At 38.4% G+C, this 22,911-nt stretch overlaps 1 protein-coding gene across 1 annotated transcript; it reads left to right on the top strand.

The window, feature by feature from the left end:
* Window positions 1–986: 986 nt before the first annotated feature.
* On the top strand, window positions 987–18,772 carry LOC124774942 (guanine nucleotide-binding protein subunit beta-like protein). Its single transcript, XM_047249639.1, has 7 exons — window positions 987–1,185; window positions 1,832–2,040; window positions 2,369–2,479; window positions 16,058–16,153; window positions 17,655–17,765; window positions 18,038–18,178; window positions 18,538–18,772. The coding sequence occupies exons 1-7, from the start codon at window positions 1,077–1,079 to the stop codon at window positions 18,712–18,714; spliced, it is 954 nt and encodes a 317-aa protein (XP_047105595.1). The 5' UTR covers window positions 987–1,076; the 3' UTR covers window positions 18,715–18,772.
* The last annotated feature ends 4,139 nt before the right edge of the window (window positions 18,773–22,911 follow it).

The raw sequence follows: 22,911 nt of genomic DNA, 5'->3' as shown, positions 1-22,911 counted from the left end.
CTACCAAGCCCTAAGAAGTTGAAAACACAATATAACAGAGTACAAGCAGAGAATGTGCGACTAAAGAAGCGGATAAAGCAAATGAAGCAACTTAGTGCACGACACAAAAGAAGAATAGTGCAGTTACAGACTTTAGTTGCTGGTTTGAGAAGAAGGCTATGTAGTTCAGTTTCTGATATGTTAAACAGTGAACATGTAGTTAGTTTGTTGAAGGAGCTATTGGAACTTCAGTGCAGTGCTAAACTATGCCATTATTCTCAGCAAATAAGGAAATTTGCCCTGACCCTACACTTTTATTCTGCCAAGGCATACAGCTACTTACGAAAATTTGTGAAATTACCCCACCCAAGAACGCTTCGACTTTGTTATTGAATTACTATGCTTGTGTTAACTACTTGTAACACATATTTCAAATAAATTCTCGTTCACAGTGTACTGGTTTTTGAGGCTTTGACTGTTTACTTTGAAATAGCGACAAAAATATCGCATTTCTGCGCCCGTTACTGTTTCTAATAGTTAACCACAGCATGTTTAGAAGTTTCACTGTAGTATTCTGGTGATACCCGCTCTAATTGCGTTAATTTATGGGCAACAAGTAACGTTATAGTGGATGGACAGACTTATTTGAGTTGTCTTGTAGTGTTATCTACATCGAAAAGTTTAGCCATATTTCGACAAAAACATCCCTTTTTGCTGTCAGTGTACACTGAAATCACTGCTGTCTATTGCTTGTTTTAGAAAAAATAAAGCTAGTATGAGCTATTTCAAGTAAGTCAAACGCAGTTACAAGGGGGCGGGACACAGCAGACGAATGCCTTGACTAAAGAAAACATGGCGGCCAGAATTTCAATTTGCTTCAAACATGGCGGACCTATAGCCACTCTATGAAATTTTAACTCGTTGGGTTGTTTGGCGGACGATCCTGTTCGATAGCTGTGACGTCACTTCTGGACAAAGCGGGCTTCCGGTTGAAGGTTGGTTGCAACCTGTCTTTTCCTACTTGGCGCGGTGGAGTGAGGAAGTGTTGGACACGCCGCGCGAATCCGTGGGCATCAGTAGAAGAAAAGCCGCTGAAAATGTCGGAAACACTGCAACTGCGAGGGACTCTTCGGGGCCACAATGGATGGGTTACACAGATAGCAACCAATCCTAAATATCCAGAAATGATTTTATCTTGCTCAAGAGGTGAGTGTGGCACGCGCTTCCATTGATATTTTGCTATCTACTTAGTTATGGAGGTTTTATGATACTCCCAAGTATTTTATGTTTTTAAAGTTTTTGAAGTGTAATTTGCTAGTTGATCGACTCAGTCATTGAATGCAGAAGTGTACCGCCTCTTTAGTGTCGAGTAACATTAACCACACTGAACGAGGATAGGGTCGGTTATTTGTAGAAGCACTGGAGCCCAGCAGCAGCAGCACCTTAATTTATTTGCGAAATGGGAAACGTTGAAACACACGTGAGCTTAGTGTAACCGCTGGCAAATGGTTAAAACGGCCAACGTTAATTTTTGCTTCGTATGAGGTAATTGACGGGTAGATATTCCATGTTAACTTGAAAAAGTAAGTTTTTCAGTACCTCGTTGGTAGTAGTTGTGTAATAATAAATAAAACATTGAGCTGGTATGTCAGTCTGTACTGTAAGTTTAAAGTAATTGTTGTTGTCCACATTACTTGTAATTGGGCAGTGCTTTTTCAGTAGCCAAAAGAATTGACATTTTGGCTGTTGATAGTCTGAACTATAAATCACAAATCCTTTGATTTAACAGTATGCGCAATGCAAAATTTGCCATTGGTGGATTAGGTACTACTGTTAAACATTTTCATTACAGACAAGACCCTTATTGTTTGGAAGCTAACAAGGGATGACACAAGTTACGGTGTCCCTCAGAAGCGGCTCTATGGCCACTCGCATTTTGTGAGCGATGTGGTACTGTCTTCTGATGGTAATTATGCCCTGTCTGGATCATGGGATAAGACGTTGCGCCTCTGGGATCTTGCAGCTGGGAAGACAACACGGCGCTTTGAGGATCACACGAAGGTGCAGCTCGCCTGCTGATGGCAGACCATTTCAAGCTTTTTTTTTTATAAACTTTTTTTTTGCATTAATTTAGAAGAGGTTAGCCCATTGCCAAGTAAGTATGGACATACACTGCACAACTCGTGTTGAGTATCTTCATACAGCACTTCACTTCAGTTACGGTGATTTTGGCTTTTCATTATTCTTAGTATTTGGCAAATGAAGACATAATTTCACATACTAGATTTAGATGTTCAGTATGGATATGTTTCTTTTAGTGGGCTTGAACTTATTAATTATATTAATATGTATAATTTCAAAGTAATGATTGGATTTTGTTTTGTTTCAGGATGTACTGAGTGTTGCTTTCTCTGTGGATAACAGGCAAATTGTGTCTGGAAGCCGGGACAAGACAATAAAGTTGTGGAATACCCTTGCTGAATGCAAATACACCATACAGGTAATTGCACAGTACTTACATTTGCACATTTTGATTCTTGACTTGCTTATTGGTTTCTTGATGTTTGGTTAAAACTGATCTCTTAGGACTTCAGACATGATGACTGCTATGTTTTACTAGTAAGCTCTAATCATAATTAGTTGGCTGCGAATGACAATGTGTTAATCAGGAAAATCATATTAGGTTTTGTGGCATACATGGCACTACAAATTGCGCGTCATGCTTACACGAAAGTAGACAAAAGGCTTGTAAGTAAAACTCGCTTTAAATGTTTTCGTAAACAAAACTGAAATCGTCATGTAAATTAAAATCTGTATCTATAAAAATGAATGTGTGTATGTTTGTCTACTATGTGCTCACAAATCATTCATCAGATTGCAATGAAACTGTGGTGAGTTGTTCTCCGAACGCCCAAAAAGAGTAATGGACAATGTTTCAACAGTTAGGTCTCTGTAGTGTGCGTAGCACAATTGATTAGGTAGAGGCTTGTCATGCAGCGGACCCGGGTTCGATTCGCACTGCTTGCAAATTTTTTTTAGTTTTATTTCATTCCCCGCAATGTTAAACTATTAATTATAAAATTTAAATATACTTAAAACAGGTCATATAGTATAACGTAACTGTCAATATCTATATATAACAATGAATGTACGTCTGCCCTCTGTGCGTTCCCAAACCATTCATCCGATTGTGGTGAAATTTCGGTGATTTGTTCTCTGTACGCCCACGAAGGTTCCTAGCCGGAAAAAAAAGTAAGACATTCTTGAGGAGATATGACATCATAAACAATGAGATGCCACTGCAGGAAAATACCCAGATTTATGCATCCACTATTTGAGAATGAGAGCATGTGTTTCGAAATAATACAGCAACCAGTGGTGTTTCCATACCAAGCGATATGGTAGCAAGGAAAAATGAAATATAAGGTAATTTGGACGAAATAGGGGGCTCCTTCAAAGTGATCACGAACAAAATATCTGAAATGGAAACTCACCTTTTCTTGCCAGGCATTTGTGGTGATACGCCAGGATGATTCTTGGAAAACTGTTTCAATCTTCCAATGCTACACATGCTTTGTCCTGTGTATGTAGCAGCTCTCACTGAAGATTTGTAAATGGGGTGAAGCAATTTTTTTCTGCTCCCTTTCCCTTTCGCAGCATTCAATCACATGCAATATAATTTTGCGAGCGTTGCTACGTAATACTGGTTTCCTTCTAACCGTAGGCCTACCGGTAGGGATTGTTCGCGACTCCAGAGATGGGCCAGCAACTGCCTCTTCACTCATTTTGATCAAGTTTAGCACAACTGCACAATAAAAACACGCAGAACAGTACAGTGCAAAACAATGACGAAGCTGATGACAATGGCTACCTTGTACGAGTCATCTACGTAATGTTGGCAGCAGTCGAAACTGCGTGCCTACCAAAGCCTCTCGACGTTTACCGACCTACTGATTCAGGACTAAGGAGAGGTCTGCCATCTAAAAGTTTACACACTGTACTAGGCCACTTATGAACAGATCTTGGCTTTTCACAGCTGTCATGATTTTGTTGCTGGTTTTGTAGGTACTTGGCAAAACCATGTCAAATGTGGCTGGCAACATTGTCACTGCAGTCGGAATCACAAAGCTGCTTTGTTAATTAGAATGTTTGCTTGTGTCTAGTTTAAAAGTTTGAGCCAGGACACACACAGTTGAATGTTCCTGTTCCAGAGCTCATTTTAACTCAACAAATTTTTAAACAAAACTTGTTCAAAAGTCATTTTGGAGAGGTCTTTAATGTGATAAATCATTACAACTACATATTTTCAGAATACACAGGTATAAATACAAAATCCAGCAAATATGCTTCAAAGCATTGAAATGGAGATGGCATTAATATGATTTGCTGCTATCACCCAATCACGATGAGCCTAAGACATTCATCATTAGCTAACCACAGCACAGAATCTGAACACTCTAAATTTCCTTTGCAGGAACACCATGGAACATGAATAAAATTTGTTCTTATAGGGCTCATTGTGCAAAAGTCTTGTGGTAACATGATATATCAGTTACACTCCTCTCTATATGATTTTTATTGTGTAAATTGCTCTTTTCAGCATATTGCCATCATAGGGTGTTCTGTAAATGCTGTAATGGCTGATAATCTGGATATTATAAACTGTGTATAATCTGGATATTATAAACTGTGTAATTGGAAAGGTGTTATACATTTGATTGGTGTTTTTACTGAATGTATAGTATCAGTATTACCTGTAAGGTAAAAAAATCATTCCAATGTATAACTGGTATTCTCTGCAAGGTAAAAACATCAATTGAATCTATAACATGTTTTCAGTCGGTTAGTTATAATATGAAGTCTCGTGCCTATTGATGTATTTACAGAAAGTCTGATGCTGGCAGTATGCCAAAACGAGCTCATCGATTTGTCGTCTTCAGTCTGGAGACAGGTTTGATGCAGCTCTCCACACTACTCATCATGTGCGAGCCTCGTCTCAGAATAACTACTGCGCATCCTTCTGAATATGCTTCTTGTGTTCATATGTTGGTCTCCCTCTAAGATTTTTGCCCCCACATTTCCCTCCAATACTCAGAATATGTCCTGTCAACCAATCCCTTCTTTTGGTCAAGTTGGGCTATAATTTTCTTGTCTCCCCAATTCTGTTCAGTACCTCTTCATTAGTTACGTTATTTACCCATCTAATCATAAACATTCTTCTGTATCATCACATTTCGAATGCTTCTACTCATGTTTTAAATAAATTCGTTATTGTGTATTTTAGACTTCCGTTCATATTTACACTCTAGACAAATACTTTCAGAGAACACCTCCTAACACTTTAAACTATCTTTGATGTTGACAAACTTCTCTTATTTAGGAATGGTTTCTTGCCATTGTCAATCTACATTTTATATCCTCTCTTCTTTGGTCATTAGTTATTTTACTGCCCAAATAGCAAAACTCATTTGCCACTTTAAGCTCCTCATATCCTATTTAATTTCTGTAGCATCACCTGATTTAATTAGATTGCATTCCATTATCCTTGTTTCACTTTTGTTGATCTATTGCATCCTCATTTCAAGACACTGTCCATTCTGTTCAACTGCTCTTCCAAATCCTTTGCTGTCTGACAGAATTGTGATGTCATCGGCAATCCTAAAGGTTTTTATTCTTCTTGAACATCCTACTCAAAATTTTTCTTTGGGTTCCTTTACTGCTTTTTCTGTGTAGACTGAATACACTGGGAATAGGCTACAACCCTGTCTCAATCCCTTCTCAGCCACTGCTTCCCATTGATGCCCCTCAACTATTATAGGTGCCATCTGGTTTCTGTATAAGTTCTAAATAGCTTTACACTCCCTGTATTTTCCCCATACTAACTTCAGAATTTCAAAGAGAGGATTCCAGTCAACATTGTCAAAAGCTTCCTCCAGGTCTACAAATACTATAAACATAGTCCTCTAGGATAAGTTGTAGGGTCAGTATTGCCTTGCATGTTCTTGCATTTCTCCAGAATCAAACTGGTCTTCTCTTAGATCCGTTTTTCCAATCTTCTATAAAGGATTCACACCGTTATTTTGCAACCATGACTGAAACTGATAGGTAATTTTCACACCTGTCAGCAGCTGCTTTCTGTGGAATTACTACAGCCTGCTTAAGTTAGAGGGTATTTCACCTGTCTTGCAAACCAAATGGAAGAGTTTTTCATTTTCCCAATGCTGTCAGTAGTTCTGACAGAATATTGTATACTCCCAGGTCCTTGTTTTGACTTAACATCTTTCAGGGCTCTGTCAAATTCTTCTTGCAGTATATCTCCCATCTCATTCTCATCTACATCCTCTACCCTTTCTATAATACTGTCATCAAGTTTAACTCCCTTGTATATACCATTTTGTATACTCCTTCCAGCTTTCACTTCTTTTCGTAGGGTGGTTTTCCATCTGAGATCCTGATATTTATACAACTGGTACATTTTATTGCAGTCATGTGACTAATAAAAGAGGAATGATAATGCTCCAAAGTAATATATTAACAAGCAGACACATGGTTTCCCAGTTTCAATCGTGAGGAAAGTAAAGGCATATGTTTCAGTGAAAGGCATAGTTACGGTTTCCAGTCATGCCTGCAGTAAACTACAGAACTTTTGCATCACAGTTATGCTGGACAGGTTAGTTTTCCCACCTTAAAGAAAAATACATCTTTTGGAGATGTGCTCAATTTAACATACTCAGCTAAGTAACCCATGACGTGTTTTGATATTGTCATCCCAACACATTCTCTCCACATCCTTCGTGTCAATGAGATGGTCTATTACCTACAAAGTTAAGTGTGATTTCACTCTCATGTGTTAAAAATATTTGGTACCTAGCGTTGTATTACTTGAAGCATTTTTAACAGTTGTTGTCCCAGGAAGGAATTGTTTTCAGGACTTTCTTGGCCGAAAATTAAGCACGTCAAGGAAGTGTGTGCCGTATTTAATGGATTTTGTTTTTATACTTGAATATTCCGAGGCTGTACAGTTTCAGTGATACGATACATTAAAGGTAACACCAAAATGCTTAGTTTTCATTTTGGTTTGTTGTGCTAGAGTGGCAGGAAGTCTATGAATAGTACAGGTTTATTACAAATGATTGAAGCGATTTCACAGCTCTACAATAACTTTATTATTTGAGATATTTTCACAATGCTTTGCACACACATACAAAAACTCAGTTTTTTTAGGCATTCACAAATGTTCGATATGTGCCCCTTTAGTGATTCGGCAGACATCAAGCCGATAATCAAGTTCCTCCCACACTCGGCGTAGCATGTCCCCATCAATGAGTTCGAAAGCATTGTTGATGCGAGCTCACAGTTCTGGCACGTTTCTTGGTAGAGGTGGTTTAAACACTGAATCTTTCACATAACCCCACAGAAAGAAATCGCATGGGGTTAAGTCGCGAGAGCGTGGAGGCCACGACATGAATTGCTGATCATGATCTCCACCACAACCGATCCATCGGTTTTCCAATCTCCTGTTTAAGAAATGTCGAACATTATGATGGAAGTGTGGTGGATCACCATCCTGTTGAAAGATGAAGTCGGTGCTGTCGGTCTCCAGTTGTGGCATGAGCCAATTTTCCAGCATGTCCAGATACATGTGTCCTGTAACGTTTTTTTCGCAGAAGAAAAAGGGGCCATAAACTAAACCATGAGATTGCACAAAACACGTTAACTTTTGGTGAATTGCGAATTTGCTGCACGAATGCGTGAGGATTCTCTACCGCCCTGATTCGCACATTGTGTCTGTTCACTTCACCATTAAGAAAAAATGTTGCTTCATCACTGAAACCAAGTTTCGCACTGAACGCATCCTCTTCCATGAGCTGTTGCAACTGCGCCGAAAATTCAAAGCGTTTGACTTTGTCATCGGGTGTCAGGGCTTGTAGCAATTGTAAACGGTAAGGCTTCTGCTTAGCCTTTTCCGTAAGATTTTCCAAAGTGTCGGCTGTGGTACGTTTAGCTCCCTGCTTACTTTATTCGTCGACTTCCGCAGGCTACACGTGAAACTTGCCCGCACGCGTTCAACCGTTCTTCGCTCACTGCAGGCCGACCCGTTGATTTCCCCTTACAGAGGCATCTAGAAGCTTCAAACTGCGCGTACAATTGCCGAATGGAGTTAGCAGTTGGTGGATCTTTGTTGAACTTCGTCCTGAAGTGTTGTTGCACTGTTATGACTGACTTACGTGAGTGCATTTCAAGCACGACATACGCTTTCTCGGCTCCTGTCGCCATTTTGTCTCGCTGCGTTCTCAGGTTCTGGCGGCAGAAACCTGAAGTGCGGCTTCAGCCGAACAAAACTTTGAGTTTGTCTACGTATCTGTAGTGTGTCGTGACCACATGCCAATGAATGGAGCTACAGTGAATTTATGAAATCGCTTCAATCATTTTTAATAGTCTTGTATATTAAAAAAATTTACTATTTGGGAAGACAGCAGTGTAGGAACAATCGTTGCAAGACTAAGTAATTTTTGTAGCTCAATCCCAGGACTTCATACAAGTGATGACATACCCAGATGAGTAGAGATACTGTCTCAGTGTTCTCGAAGCCAAAAGGATTCTGATGTATGAAGATCGGTGGTAAGAAGAAACTGCTGTGGCATATTTACATACTTTTGCTCAAGTGGCTTTATGTATTTTCCAGTTAGGGTATGTAACTTGTGATGTTCTGTGGTAATGAAGGTTACCATTTTGTGTTTTCGAAACCTGTTAGTGATACAAGGTTTTGTAGGCCAGCTGTTACGTTGTACTATAGATCTGGTATTGTTGCTTTCAATTTTGATCACGAAAGCTTGGATTACTTCTAAAGAAATTTCAACCATTTGACAGCTATATGATGGCAGTGTATTGAATGCCTCTATTTTGTAAATTGCCTACTCATCATTTTACATCCTGAATGGAGAAAATGTCATTAGGTCCCACGTTAGTACTCTTGAAACACATTGATTTTTGTTAGGTGATTAGTAGGTATGCTGCATGACCAGTGGCTACATGTTCAACTGCGAATTTACAAGAATGCATGATCAAGCACTTCATGCAAGCATGCTTGACAATCTTTAAGCTAATTTTATGCAGGCAGTATGGTTGTTCAGGCTATTTGATGCTCAATTGATTTTGTTGTATGGGGTTGTTAAAGTGTACCAAAATACATGTTGGTGTGTGTACTACAATGTGCAGGCTTATATAAGCAAATGTCAGTTGATAGGCCCTCTTTGTAGCAATCTTAATGTAGTGACATGAAGCAAATAGAATTAAAGTTGCTTTACAAGCATATTTGCTTCTACAAACACAAGCATTGTTTCAGCAGTATTATAGTGAAAAACCTGTCATGGGGAGGCAGAGAGAAGCTTTGCATTCGTAATACTTGAAACAAAATTCAAAGCTGTTGACCGTGTCATAAAGAAACATATTGTTACTAAATTTATAAATTCAAAAACTCCTTCAGTGAATTACAAGAGGGGTAAAAATCAAATGAAGAGATCACATAAGCACATACTTCCACACTTCCCCTCCTCCAAGAACCATGGACCTTGCCGTTGGTGCGGAGGCTTCTTGCGTGCCGCAGCGATACAGATAGCCGTACCGTAGGTGAAACCACAACAGAGGGGTATATTGAGAGGCCAGACAAACATGTGGTTCCTGAAGAGGGGCAGCAGCCTTTTCAGTAGTTGCAGGGGCAACAGTCTGGATGATTGACTGATATGGTCTTGTAACTCTAACCAAAACAGCATTGCTGTGCTGGTACTGCGAACGGCTGAATGCAAGGGGAAACTACAGCCGTAATTTTTCCCGAGGGCATGCAGCTATACTGTATGATTAAATGACGATGGCGTCCTCTTGGGTAAAATAGTCCCCCATTCGGATTTCCGGGCGGGGACTACTCAGGACGACGTCGTTATTAGGAGAAAGAAAACTGGCGTTCCACTGATAGGAGCATGGAATGTCAGATCCTTTAATTGAGCAGGTAGGTTAGAAAATTTAAAAAGGGAAATGGATAGGTTAAAGTTAAATGTGGTAGGAATTACTGAAGTTTGCTGGCAGAAGGAACAAGACTTTTGGTCTGGTGAATACAGGGTTATAAATACAAAATCAAATAGGGGTAATGCAGGAGTAGGTTTAATAATGAATAGGAAAATAGGAATGCGGGTAAGCTACTACAAATAGCATAGTGAACGCATTATTGTGGCCAAGATAGACACGAAGCCCACGCCTACTACAGTAGTACAAGTTTATATGCCAACTAGCTCTGCAGATGACGAAGAAATTGATGAAATGTATGAGGAGATAAAAGAAATTATTCAAATAGTGAAGGAGAACGAAAATTTAATAGTCATGGGTGACTGGATTTCGGTAGTAGGTAAAGGGAGAGAAGGAAACGTAGTAGGTGAATATGGATTAGGGCTAGGAAATGAAAGAGGAAGCTGCCTGGTAGAATTTTGCACACAGCACAACTTAATCATAGCTAACACTTGGTTCAAGAATCATAAAAGAAGGTTGTATACATGGAAGAATCCTGGAGATACTAGAAGGTATCAGATAGATTATATAATGGTAAGACAGAGATTTAGGAACCAGGTTTTCAATTGTAAGACATTTCCAGGGGCAGATGTGGACTCTGACCACAATCTATTCGTTATGAACTGTAGATTCAAACTGAAGAAACTGCAAAAAGGTGGGAATTTAAGGAGATGGGCCCTGGATAAACTGAAAGAACCAGAGGTTGTACAGAGTTTCAGGGAGAGCATAAGAGAACAATTGACAGGAATTGGGGAAAGAAATGCAGTAGAGAAAGAATGGGTAGCTTTGAGAGATGAAGTAGTGAAGGCAGAAGTGGACCTAGTAGGTAGAAAGACGAGGGCTGGTAGAAATCCTTGGGTAACAGAAGAAATACTGGATTTAATTAATGAAAGGAGAAAATATAAAAATGCAGTAAGTGAAGCAGGCAAAAAGGAATACAAATGTCTCAAAAATGAGATCGACAGGAAGTGCAAAATGGCTAAGCAGGGATGGCTAGAGGACTAATGTAACTATGTAGAGGCTTATCTCACTAGGGGTAAGATAGATACTGCATACAGGAAAATTAGAGAGACCTTTTGGAGAAAAGAGAACCACTTGTATGAATATCAAGAGCTCAGATAGAAACCCAGTTCTTAGCAAAGAAGGGAAAGCAGAAAGGTGGAAGGAGTATATAGAGGATCTATACAAGGGCAATGTACGTGAGGACAATATTATGGAAATGGAAGAGGATGTAGATGAAGATGAAATTGGAAATAATATACTGCGTGAAGAGTTTGACAGAGCACTGAAAGACCTGAGTCGAAACAAGGCCCCTGGGGGTAGGCAGCATTCCATTAGAACTACTGACGTCCTTGGGAGAGCCAGTCCTGACAAAACTCTACAATCTGGTGAGCAAGATGAGAGACAGGCGGAATACCCTCAGACTTCAAGAAGAATATAATAGTTTCAATCCCAAAGAAAGCAGGTGCTGACAGGTGTGAAAATTACCGGACAATCAGTTTAATACTAACGCGAATTCTTTAAGGACGAATGGGAAAACTGGTAAAAGCCAACCTCGGGGAAGATCAGTTTGGATTCCGTAGAAATATAGGAGCATGTGAGGCAATACTGATCCTACGACTTATCTTAGAAGCTAGATTAAGGAAAAGCAAACCTACGTTTCTAGCATTTGTAGACTTAGAGAAAGCTTTTGACAATGTTGACTGGAATACTCTTTCAAATTCTGGAGGTGGCAGGGGTAAAATACAGGGAGTGAAAGGCTATTTACAATTTGTACAGAAACCAGATGGCGGTTAGAAGAGTCGCGGGACATGAAAGGGAGGCAGTGGTTGGGAAGGGAGCGAGGCAGGGTTGTAGCCTCTCCCCAATGCTATTCAATCTGTATATTGAGCAAGCAGTAATGGAAACGTAGGAAAAGTTAGTAGGTATTAAAATCCATGGAGAAAAAATAAAAACTTTGAAGTTCGCCGATGACATTGTAATTCTGTCAGACAGCAAAGGACTTGGAAGAGCAGTTGAAGGGAATGGACTGTGTCTTGAAAGGATATAAGATGAACATCAACAAAAGCAAAACAAGGATAATGGAATTTAGTCGAATTAAGGCGGGTGATGCTGAGGGAATTAGATTAGGAAATGAGACACTTAAAGTAGTAAAGGAGTTTTGCTATTTGGGGAGCAAAATAACTGATGATGGACGAAGTAGAGAGGATATAAAATGTAGACTGGCAATGGCAAGGAAAGCGTTTCTGAAGAAGGGAAATTTAACATCGAATATAGATTTAAGTGTCAGGAAGTCGTTTCTGAAAGTATTGGAACTTAATTGTGATTAAAGATTTTCTTACAGAGAGAACTCAACACATTGCTCTCAACAGTACAGTATAAATGTAATTTCAGGCATATGATAGGACTAGTACATATTTACAATATGTAAAAAGGATCCAGTAGAAAATCTCAGAAGATCCATAAGGCTATTTGCAGATGATGTGCTTGTGTGGAAGAAAATAGTAATGCTAGAAGGTGAGCAGATTTTCAGAAGAACTGGACACGTTTGATGAATTGTGCAGGCTATGGCAGTGTACCCTGATTGTAAATAAATTTAATACATTGTGCATATGTAGGAGAGAGAATAAATCCATAACTGAAGGCTACAACATGGATGCCATATTGCTGGAAAGAGTATCTGCTGTAAAATATCTGGTAGTAGTCACCTGGTGAGACTTTCAGAGGAAACATACTAGAATAAACAGATGCTAGGCTGAGATTCATAAGTAGTTGTAAAAGAAAATGTAAGTTGACCATGATAGAAGTTGCTTAAAAAAAAAAAAACAAAAAAAAAAAAAAAACACTTTAGACTGGTTCTTCAGTATTGCTCATAACTCTTTGACCCTTATGAGGTAGGACTAACAGAAATCCAATGAAGAGAGATAAGTTCAGCCACAGGATCATTTAGTCCGTGTGAGAGTGTTAAGAGATGCTCAACAGACTCCAGTGGCTGACATTATAAGAGGCATTGTTTATCATAAAGTGGTTCATTACTGAAATTCAGAGTGTGTGTGTGTTCTGCGAAGAGTCGACAACATTTTACTTCCTCCCACATGTCGTGGAATGGCCAGTAGGGAAAATTTTAAAGTGATAATTATTTTTTTTGGGGGGGGGGGGGAGGGTAAGAGACCCAGTGTTAGAATGGAATTGAGTAGGTTCAAAACTAAGTACATGCTAATTGTTTTTCCCTATCTTTCTGTGTTTAATACATTCAGGGTGTTTCCTATTCGTGGAAATGAAGTTAGGTTCTTCCATATTCAGTGTTACTTATGTGTGTTCTCTTGGTAAGGAGTTCCTTCCATTTTTGTATCACCACTCTGTTTAAAAATGAGATGAAATTTCTTAGAGTGAAACAACCAAAAATGACATGTCTATTACTTCTTAACACAAATATTGAATTTTTTCTGACTAATGTTGCCATTTCCAAGGGTGTGATTATGCAGGAATCTAAAGAGTACAGCTTCAACTGCTGTGGATAATACTAGGGGCTATCTTACTTCTCACAAATACTTCACTGTTTGTTTGGAATGTCAAGGTTTTAGAGGTTGTGGTAACTCACCCTAATACAGAGGTTTACAGAAATCATTCTTTCCACTTGTCATTTGTGAACAGAACAGGGGGATCAAATTGTGGTACCTGAAGTACACTCCACCATGCACTGTCAGGAGGATTGCAGAGAATTGATGTAGATGAACAGGTTATGCTACATTAAAAATTTAGGTCTCCTTGTAGTTCATGCATTGACTTCAGTTAGGAACGGGCCATGGGAATAATGTTATGTACAAAACTGACTACCATATGGAGACCACCTTTTCACAAATACTTGTGTTGTCGGGGTCTGCATATTGAGACTATCTAGATTTGTTCAAAGTGATACATTAATTGATTGCCCATGGTAAAGTAATTCATAAAATGGATCTCCATGCTTGTGCCTTTGTAAAAGCAGCCCTCTTCAGCAAGAAATTCTTATGTACAACTTGCTGACATTAACATTCTTTTCTTTGTTTAGTGAGATTTTTAAAGGGTGTTGTTTGATAATGAGTTTAAAATCTATGCTATAACATACATCATCTAATCTCGTTGAAAGAGAGATAGAGAATGAAAAAAGAAAAAACAATCCATCAGAAAAATTTTCTGAACACTATCCTAGCCTGCTTGTGTGTTTTCTAGGCGGTTTGATGATTATATATGTGCGGGCATTGCATTAGTGTCTTAAATTTTCAAAATAGCTCACTTTGCAACTGTAAATAGAGGTGGATTGAAGGTAAACTTCAGTTCTTGACTTCACTACATGAAGTTCTACTGAAAAGGCGATTTTGATGGAGCTTTTGTGTCAGTCCATCTAATCAGAACGGTTTTCTTATCACAAAAATTGTCAGTTACCAGTTGTGGCACTTGAGCTTGAGTTGTGATATCCAACATTGGGTTAAGGAAGATTTGTGTTGACATTTAGTATCACAGATGGGCAGATATTGATACAGGTGCATTTGAACAGTGTGAAAGGTGAGTGGATTGAAGCTGCATATATATGTACACTAGTTGGGTTGTAATCTGTGATCATTGTATGAACAAAAGGATGAATGTGACAAATCTGTCTTCCGCTAGTGTTGTCTGGCAGTGATATTTTCTTGTGTGCTCCTTGGTAAAGCAGGAAAAAATAGAGGTATCATTTTTAAGTGTTTAACATCTGCAGTAATTAGACTCGTGAAGAAAAAAGTACTCAGCTTCCAGATTTGATGGAAGATGACAAAAATATTTTGGTGTTGTGGACTCTTAAGAAGTTTTACCTATTTTTCCTTAATGTAAATGTACAAAATGCAAGCAGAGACTATACTTTGCGGTAAGGTACATATATTTGTCTGAGTGCATTTTACTGTGGTGTGAAACAAGTTGAACACTTAAAATGAAAAATTCGTAGCATTCGTTTTTAAATTCAAGAGGCGAATTGCCATTCGAATGAATTAAGGATTTTTAAACACCCTCCTTTCTGCAGCAGGTACCATATCATAGTTTCCTGTAGATTTCAGTTTGGTTTTCCATGGGTGTGTTAGTTGGTTTCAACCACATTGGTGACGACATTTTTGATGGCCAAAGTGCCTTGAATAACAGCTGTGGATTGATTAATGCTATTCATAGTAGAGCTTTGTAATAGTGCAACTTTGAGTGGAAATACCATTAAATACACTAATTCAGAAGTATTGACGTCTTACTCCAGTTCAAAATTTCCTTGTGCAGAGGTTGAAGGCAGTGGTATATTTGAATGATTTGCACCTTTCATGCAGATGCTTCCAACACTTAAGCTATCTTTGTTGATTACTGTTCTGCATTTTTAACCTTACACTGTATAATTTTGCAGAAGTGATAACTGTCCAATCACTCATTGCACTAGTTACTAATTGCCAACATTAGATTCTTGTGATATCATTCATTATGCATTAATCACTTGAACCAGCTGCGTGTGCTAAATCCATTGCGTCCCATGTATGATAATTGTAGAGAATACAGTGGGCTTAAGAGTGCCCCAGTGAACACATACATTTAGAAAACGGTTCAAAATCTGAGACCGTTACCCCTGAGTCCAGTTAGATATTAGCTAGCATCCCACCACCATCACCATCTCATGAGCATTAGCCTAACTAAACCTTAGAATGTAAAAGAATTTTTTTTGTATACTTGTATTTTTAAAATGATGAAAGATAAATATTTGTTTCTGTAGGTGTTTCACTAAATTGTGAAGTAATGATTCAATGGAACAGTTGGTATGCTTATTTGTAATGCTTATATAAATTATGAAGCAGTTCCCCATGATTCAGAAGTGCTGTCTATAATTTCTTCTCAGAAAAGAAAGAGAACACATTGAGGATTTATACTTGTTGCAGTAGCAACAGCATTTTTCATATTGGTTAACCAGAGTGTTAATAATTTGTTTTGCTGTATAATTATTTTTCTGGCTAACATTACTGTTTTTGTTTTACAGGAGGACTGCCATAGTGACTGGGTGTCGTGTGTAAGATTTTCGCCCAATCATTCAAATCCCATCATTGTGTCAGCGGGATGGGATCGTATGGTTAAGGTGAGCTGATGATTGCTGTACCTAAACTGTAGTTCAAAATTTGTTGCATTGCTTAGATACTGAAGCCATTGATTACCGAAGATAAACAGTTTCTCATCTGAGTTGTAAGTGTAGGAACCTTGGATATTACCTTCGGTAATTACAAATTGAATCCAAACAGATGAAATAATTTTGGGTACAAGTGTCAACTCAATCCTTTCTTTAAATCAGCTTCCTGTTTTCTGGTAAAGTGTCAGTGACAGAAGTTATTTCTTAGGTTCTGGGTCACCTCTTACTTCTCATGGAATTTGAAGCACTGTGGTTGCTACTGCAGAAATGAGCACTGGAGTTTGATGACAGGTTGGGTTTTTAGAGAAGGTGTATGTTCTTCATGCTTGCAAAATTTATAAACCACTAAAATTTGTTCCATATATCATTAGAGCTTTAAACTTTTATGCTCTTTCACCATTCACTGTGTTGTCATAAGTGGCAAATGTGAAATATTGTACAGTAATGTCAAGAAAGTCACCCATTCAGCCTTTCAGGGCATGTAGCACTACCATGGGCAACGTTGCTTTACCATGATGGGCTTTTTTTAGCATTGATTGCTGAAAGGGTTATTAATATATATTGTCAAATATAAAGACGAGCCACAGACTTCATCTAAATGATGAATTTCCATGTGGGTAGAGATGTACTCTGTGTTCCCATAGCCAAAAGGATTCTGATGTTTGAAGAACTGTGATCTCAAGTAGCTACTGTTTCGATAACTTGGTTATTTAATGCTTAGGGGATAGGACACTTTACAGGAGGTCAGGCCTAGAAAACCAACCGTTTATGCAATTATTTTAAGTATTTGTGGCACATGTGCAGTTGATATGTTTACAGGAGTAATACTGACTAAAAAAGGCGAAGGCTTAAAGATCGGGGTCAGGGATTTTCCCTGCCTCATGATGATGACTGGGTGTTGTGTGCTGTCCTTAGGTTAGTTAGGTTTAAGTAGTTCTAAGTTCTGGGGGACTGATGACCATCGATGTTAAGTCCCATAGTGCTCAGAGCCAGCCATTTGAGCTTAAAGATTTATTTTTTGTGTTTACTTTAGTTCTTTAATAGATCACAAATCTTAAAATAACAAGGTATAATAATCATACCTACAAAAAAGGTGAGAGGTGGTTATTGAGCAAGGTCTTGCTCTCGAGCTTCCAAAATTTCTTGCTCACGAAAAAAACTTGACTTACTTGCAGCGGATTTACAGCAAACTGCAAAACCTAACAGGTACTGGCATGAAATTCAAAACTTAATCACATATTGGCTCAGCCATTCATGAGAGCCGCTGTTACATTTGCTAATGTTTTATTTTAAAATAATTTTAGGAATTGACAACAGAAGGCAGCACCTGTCTAGGGACAAGTAGTGAGACACCTGTACATTATTCCTGTACACAGAATTCAGAAGTTCTTCTTGTTGTGAGAGCTGAAATTTTTATTATGTTGTTTGAACATGCTGATCATCTTATTTCCAGGTGTGGAATCTAACAAATTGTCGCCTGAAGATCAACCACAATGGACATACGGGATATCTGAACACAGTTACTGTTTCTCCTGATGGCTCACTTTGTGCTTCTGGAGGAAAGGTAATGTAACATTATAGAGACATTGTTTTTAAGTCAGTTTTGATTCTTGTAACTTAGTAAGTGGTTTCGTGATTCAAGGACTGTTATTAAACTTAATTGTAATCAGACAGTTTAATTTAGTAACATTATGCTATTGTTGTGAAATGATGCATACATAATTGAACCATGACATTCACTGAGTGTTTGCGGATATGGGACTGATCTTAGTAGTACTCACAAGAGTTAAATTATTTCTGTAAGAACAGTTGCTTTATTCTGGCATTTCTTTGCAGGATTGCAAGGCTATGCTGTGGGATCTCAATGACGGAAAGCATCTGCACACTTTGGATCACAATGATATAATAACAGCACTGTGCTTCTCGCCAAATAGATATTGGCTGTGTGCTGCCTTTGGACCATCTATTAAGATTTGGGTAAGTAACTCTTTCTGGGTGGATCCATTTAGTCATATACGTCCTGCACATGATGAAATAAGGGGCAGATGACCTCGCAGTTTGGTCTCTTCCACCTTTTAAACCAACCAACCGTGATGAAATATCCTGACGAGTAGAGCTGTGGTCTCTATGTTCTCTATGCCAAAAGGATTCTGATCCAAGAACTGTGGTCTAAAGTAGTTGAAAATGGTAGGGCAGACATGTTAATAATGGAATAGTGTATTAGGTGTACTTGAAAAACCTTGTTGAATAAAACATAATAAGATTGCATTAATGTTTTGTAATAGCTTAGGGGCATTACTTTGTTGCAATAGTGACATAACCATTCATTGTTATAGGACTTGGAGAGCAAGGACATGGTTGAAGAACTCAGGCCAGAAGTAGTCTCTGTGACTGCAAAAGCAGAACCTCCACAGTGCCTGTCATTGGCATGGTCTACAGATGGGCAGACACTGTTTGCTGGCTATTCAGACAACCTGATTCGTGTGTGGCAGGTGTCTGTGTCTGCACGATAAGACTTCACCCTGAGCAGGGTGCTTTTATTTTGGGAAAATAAAACTTTTAACTTTTTAATTGTGTTTATTTTCATAGATTTTACTTCATTGGTGACATGTTCTGTGAAAGAGTAGTATGTGAGAGTTTTTACGTGTATTTAAAAAGTAGAACATAAGATTCACTTGAAATATTTTAGAAATATGCAGTTGAATGTGAGTGGTCAGAGGTACAATAAGACTGAGTGAAGAGAAAAAGAGAAAATGAGTGTATTTCAGACCAGTGCAGCCTTTGTGTGTGCTCAAATAAATTTTGTCATATCACAAAATTATAATGCAGTAGATACTGGGGTCAGTGATTGTCAAAGAGGATTGGGATAATCTATTTTGTGGTATATTCTTAAAATTGATGAAGGTTCTTAGAATTCTTTTAAAAGGATTTGTGTGTGTGTCCAAACCCTTCCACACTGCCTCCCAATACAAGGTATGCAGTTGTAAATATGAATTATTGTTGATGTTACTTTAAGGATAGTCAATGTAATCTATACACTTCTCTTCGGTTTTAATATTCGTCACACTCAACTTTCTTCACATTATGTAAATTTGTAGCAGTAAAATAAGGAATGAACATTAATTGAAAAATTCTTTCTGAATTCTTATCCCTTTCTTGGCAATGTTCCTCTCAAGCAATGTCAAAACTGCAGTTTCCTGTGATACTGAAATTTTGCCTGGGTGGGCAATGATTGTTACAAGCAGTGCTTAAATTCTCTGATCGAACAATATTCAGTTCTCTCTGGCACAAAGTTTCTGAATAGTGTGCACCTTTGGCAGTTGGTGGTGCTAGAGTATGAGGATTGGGTGTTTCTGTAAGAGTGTGCAAAAATGTAACAGGCCATAGAGAATGTTCCACTGAACTGTTTGAGGTAGGGAACCTGGGGTTTGAGAAGACAGCATATGGAGATATGGAAGTAAGCTTGTCTACCACTTTGTCTAGCATTTCTGTTTGTCAACTTATTTGCGACTTAACATGGGTACAAGTTTGTCTACTGTGGTGTTTATTTGCATGTACAAGGATGACAAGCCTGATTACTAGGAAGTCGTGATGCAGGTTTTGTTTACTTGTCCATAAGGTAGCTCTGTTGTATCGTATTTACATCGTACTATGACAGAACATGCTAATGAATCAATTCATTACTCAGTGCTATTCAGAGAGGTACAGTCGGGTCCTTGCAGTTCTCGTGACTGACTTTGCACCAAGGGTTGCAATGTCAGTGGTTGCTTAGATAGTGGCTTGATCGACCAGATTTCGTCCAGATCGTAGTGTTTACTGATGAGACCTCATTTGATTCTGATGGTACTTCAAACAGCAGGAATAGCCATGTGTGGGATTGAGAAAACCATCCTGATGTAGTAGTTGCACCCATGCAGGGTTCTAAATGAGTTCTTGGAGAATGTACCCTTGGCTGTTCAGAGAGGATGTGGATATAACATGATTGTGCAACACCTCATTTCAGTGTGGATAGCTGCAGCTGTCTCAATGCAGTATTTCTTTGTTACTGGATTGGAATGGGCAGTCCTGTTCTGTGGCCTCTGAGGTTGCATGACTTGAATCCACTTGGTTATTTTCTATGGGGATATTTAACGTCATTTGTGTATGAGACCCCAATGCATATGGAGATTAGAATTATTTGCCAGAATTGTAGCTGCCTTTGATTAGAAACACACCAGGGATGTTTGTCAGGGTGCGTCAGTCTTGCTCGCAAATGTCATTGAGAGTGATGGCTGTCAGTTTCAGCGTATTTTGTAAGATACAGCACAGATGGTATGGTCATTGTGCCAGTGATGGTATTCGCAGTTAACTGTGATAATGTAACAAAAAATAAACAGTAATGTGAGTTTATTCCTATTATCTCCTTATGCTGGCTTCTCCAACTCCGGGTTCCATATCTCAAATTGTTCAGTGATGTGTCCTGCTAAATATTTGCACGCTCTTGTGGAAACACCCTGTATAAATGGAAATAGGAAATATTAAAAGGTTAGTCGTTACACAGATGTGTTAGCGAATTCCTTTCAGAAATTGAAGTGTGAATAGTTTCCTGTAGGCACCATAGCTCCTATATAGAACTTCACAACATATGCGTAATGAAATGTTTATTACGTATGTCATAAGTTCAGTACTTATACTCTGGCAACTAGCTTAGAACTGAGTGGTTAATTCGCAAGTTTCACCAAAGGCTGCCCTGAAAGTGCATGAGCTTAATGAAAGCCATGTAAAATTGGCAATACTTGCATCACACAGTGATGGTAGATTGTCGCAATATAAATAGGGTCTCTATATGATGTACAGGTTCTCATTATACGTCAGAATCGTTTTGATTCTGACTGATGTATGAGCTTGTATATTGACATCTGACGTATGTGATGTAACTATTGCCAAGTTTAGATGATTGTTATGAAGCTCAGGCACTTTCAGTGCAGCCTCAGGTTAGGCTTGAAAATGGGTTGGTCCACAACTCTAATGTGGAGTCTGAAAAGTCAGTTGTTAGTTGGCTGCTTCCCCATCCTTGAAGCATTCGGAGCATATGCTGTCTCTAATGATATCAGTGTCAACAAGGCGTTAAACCCTTATCTTCCTTCCACATCATTGTGACTTCTGATACTGGTAGTGAATTGCATGATAACCCATGTGCCATACGCAGTAAGATGATGTACTGCAGTCAGGTCGATAAAGGAAGACTATAGATATAATGTGACAGCTGATGTACCTTTAGCGTGTGAGAGTTACTAGGCCGATATACCACTGCAATATTTGAGAAATCTCTTTAGAAACAATCACATGGATGCAATTGATCGAAATGTGTTCGGTGCAGCAGATCACTATATCAACACAGTGGAGCAGTTCACTGACATGCTCATTTTTATGGGCATTATAATTGTATCTTCTTTACACATTACTGGGCAGTTAACACATCTTGACAAAATTTCGGGCATTATGAACTCGAAACCTATCAAATCTTGTAGGTACAGTGAAGCCCCACTTCTATGCTTATCAAGTTTTAATTAAAAAAATGTGGGAAATAATAAGCTGTGTATATGATCTTCCCTTACATTGTTGGATTTGGTAGTATATGTACATAATAGGCATCAAAATACTTGTTAGTGAGTTGTTTATTATCTAATGCTGATGTGACTGAAACTGGTAACTGTCCGGAAAATGGAAACATTTCACTTAATTTTGTACATCATAATAGATGTTTTTGGAAAGCCTGCAACTGTCATTTATTATGCAAGTAATGAAACACTGCATCAGTTACGTATGTTTTCATGCTTAGCCCAATGTGTTTACAGAATGTATTCTTGTTGTCAAGTGCTGCAAAAATTTACAAAAGTATTTGTGTGGTGGCTGCATATTTGTTGAATTGCTTCTCTTGCACTGTAATAGCCTTTTTGACATTAAAATCAGGTACTGTGCTGCCTCAGTTTCATAGAAAACCACACACACACACACACACCATCACTTGCATTTTTTGTTTGTTTGTGAAACTTCACAAGAATACTTACATACATTTTTGTACCTGACAATGAGATTAAATTCTCAGCTCAGCATGAAAAATGTCGCCCTTTTAGTGATTCAGATCTGCTGATTAGGATGCCCTGGTGTCAAGAAAGTTAACCGCATAGTTTTTTGTAAACACTACTTCATGCCTGGTGTCAGTTTTTTGCTCCACAAACATTTTTATGAAGTGTAAATTGTGGGAGAATTATAATTTTGTTAATGTAAAATCAGGTGCAAATGATAGTAATTTTGGCGGTAAAGATAAATGTCATAAACGTTGGGAAGACACTAGTTCTGGGAACATAAAAGTGGTGTTATACTGTATTTAGTTTCTGAACAATGAACTAGCAACAAACAATAACAAATTATCCAAGATCAAAGAACTTGTCCTGGCCATCAACAAGAAAACTGAAGTCTGTTAATTAGCAAATGTCTTATGTGTACACAACGCAACAACCCGCATTAGTACATTTGAAGTAAACACCATAAATAGGATGTACAGACTAAGTAATGTTACCAGATGTTACAGAAGAGGAAAACGTTTTTTGAAGAAGGAAATGAGAACACATGCCAGTGTTGTGATTACTGACCAGTGTTGGGGGTATTTGTAAAATGTGGAATAATTGTGTGCTTGTTCTGAAGACGAATTGTTAGAGATTTCACAC

This window comes from Schistocerca piceifrons, chromosome 2 (assembly GCF_021461385.2).
Source record: "Schistocerca piceifrons isolate TAMUIC-IGC-003096 chromosome 2, iqSchPice1.1, whole genome shotgun sequence".
Classification (NCBI taxonomy): domain Eukaryota; kingdom Metazoa; phylum Arthropoda; class Insecta; order Orthoptera; family Acrididae; genus Schistocerca; species Schistocerca piceifrons.
Note: the sequence above shows the minus strand (reverse complement) of the source record. Positions and strands in the feature narration are given on the sequence as shown.

Coding starts and splice junctions, on each gene's coding strand:
- LOC124774942 (XM_047249639.1), top strand. CDS start 1,077: ATGTCGGAAACACTGCAACTGCGAGGGACTCTTCGGGGCCACAATGGA. Junction 2,480..16,057: donor AATGCAAATACACCATACAG/GTAATTGCACAG, acceptor TTTGTTTTACAG/GAGGACTGCCATAGTGACTG. Junction 16,154..17,654: donor GATGGGATCGTATGGTTAAG/GTGAGCTGATGA, acceptor TCTTATTTCCAG/GTGTGGAATCTAACAAATTG.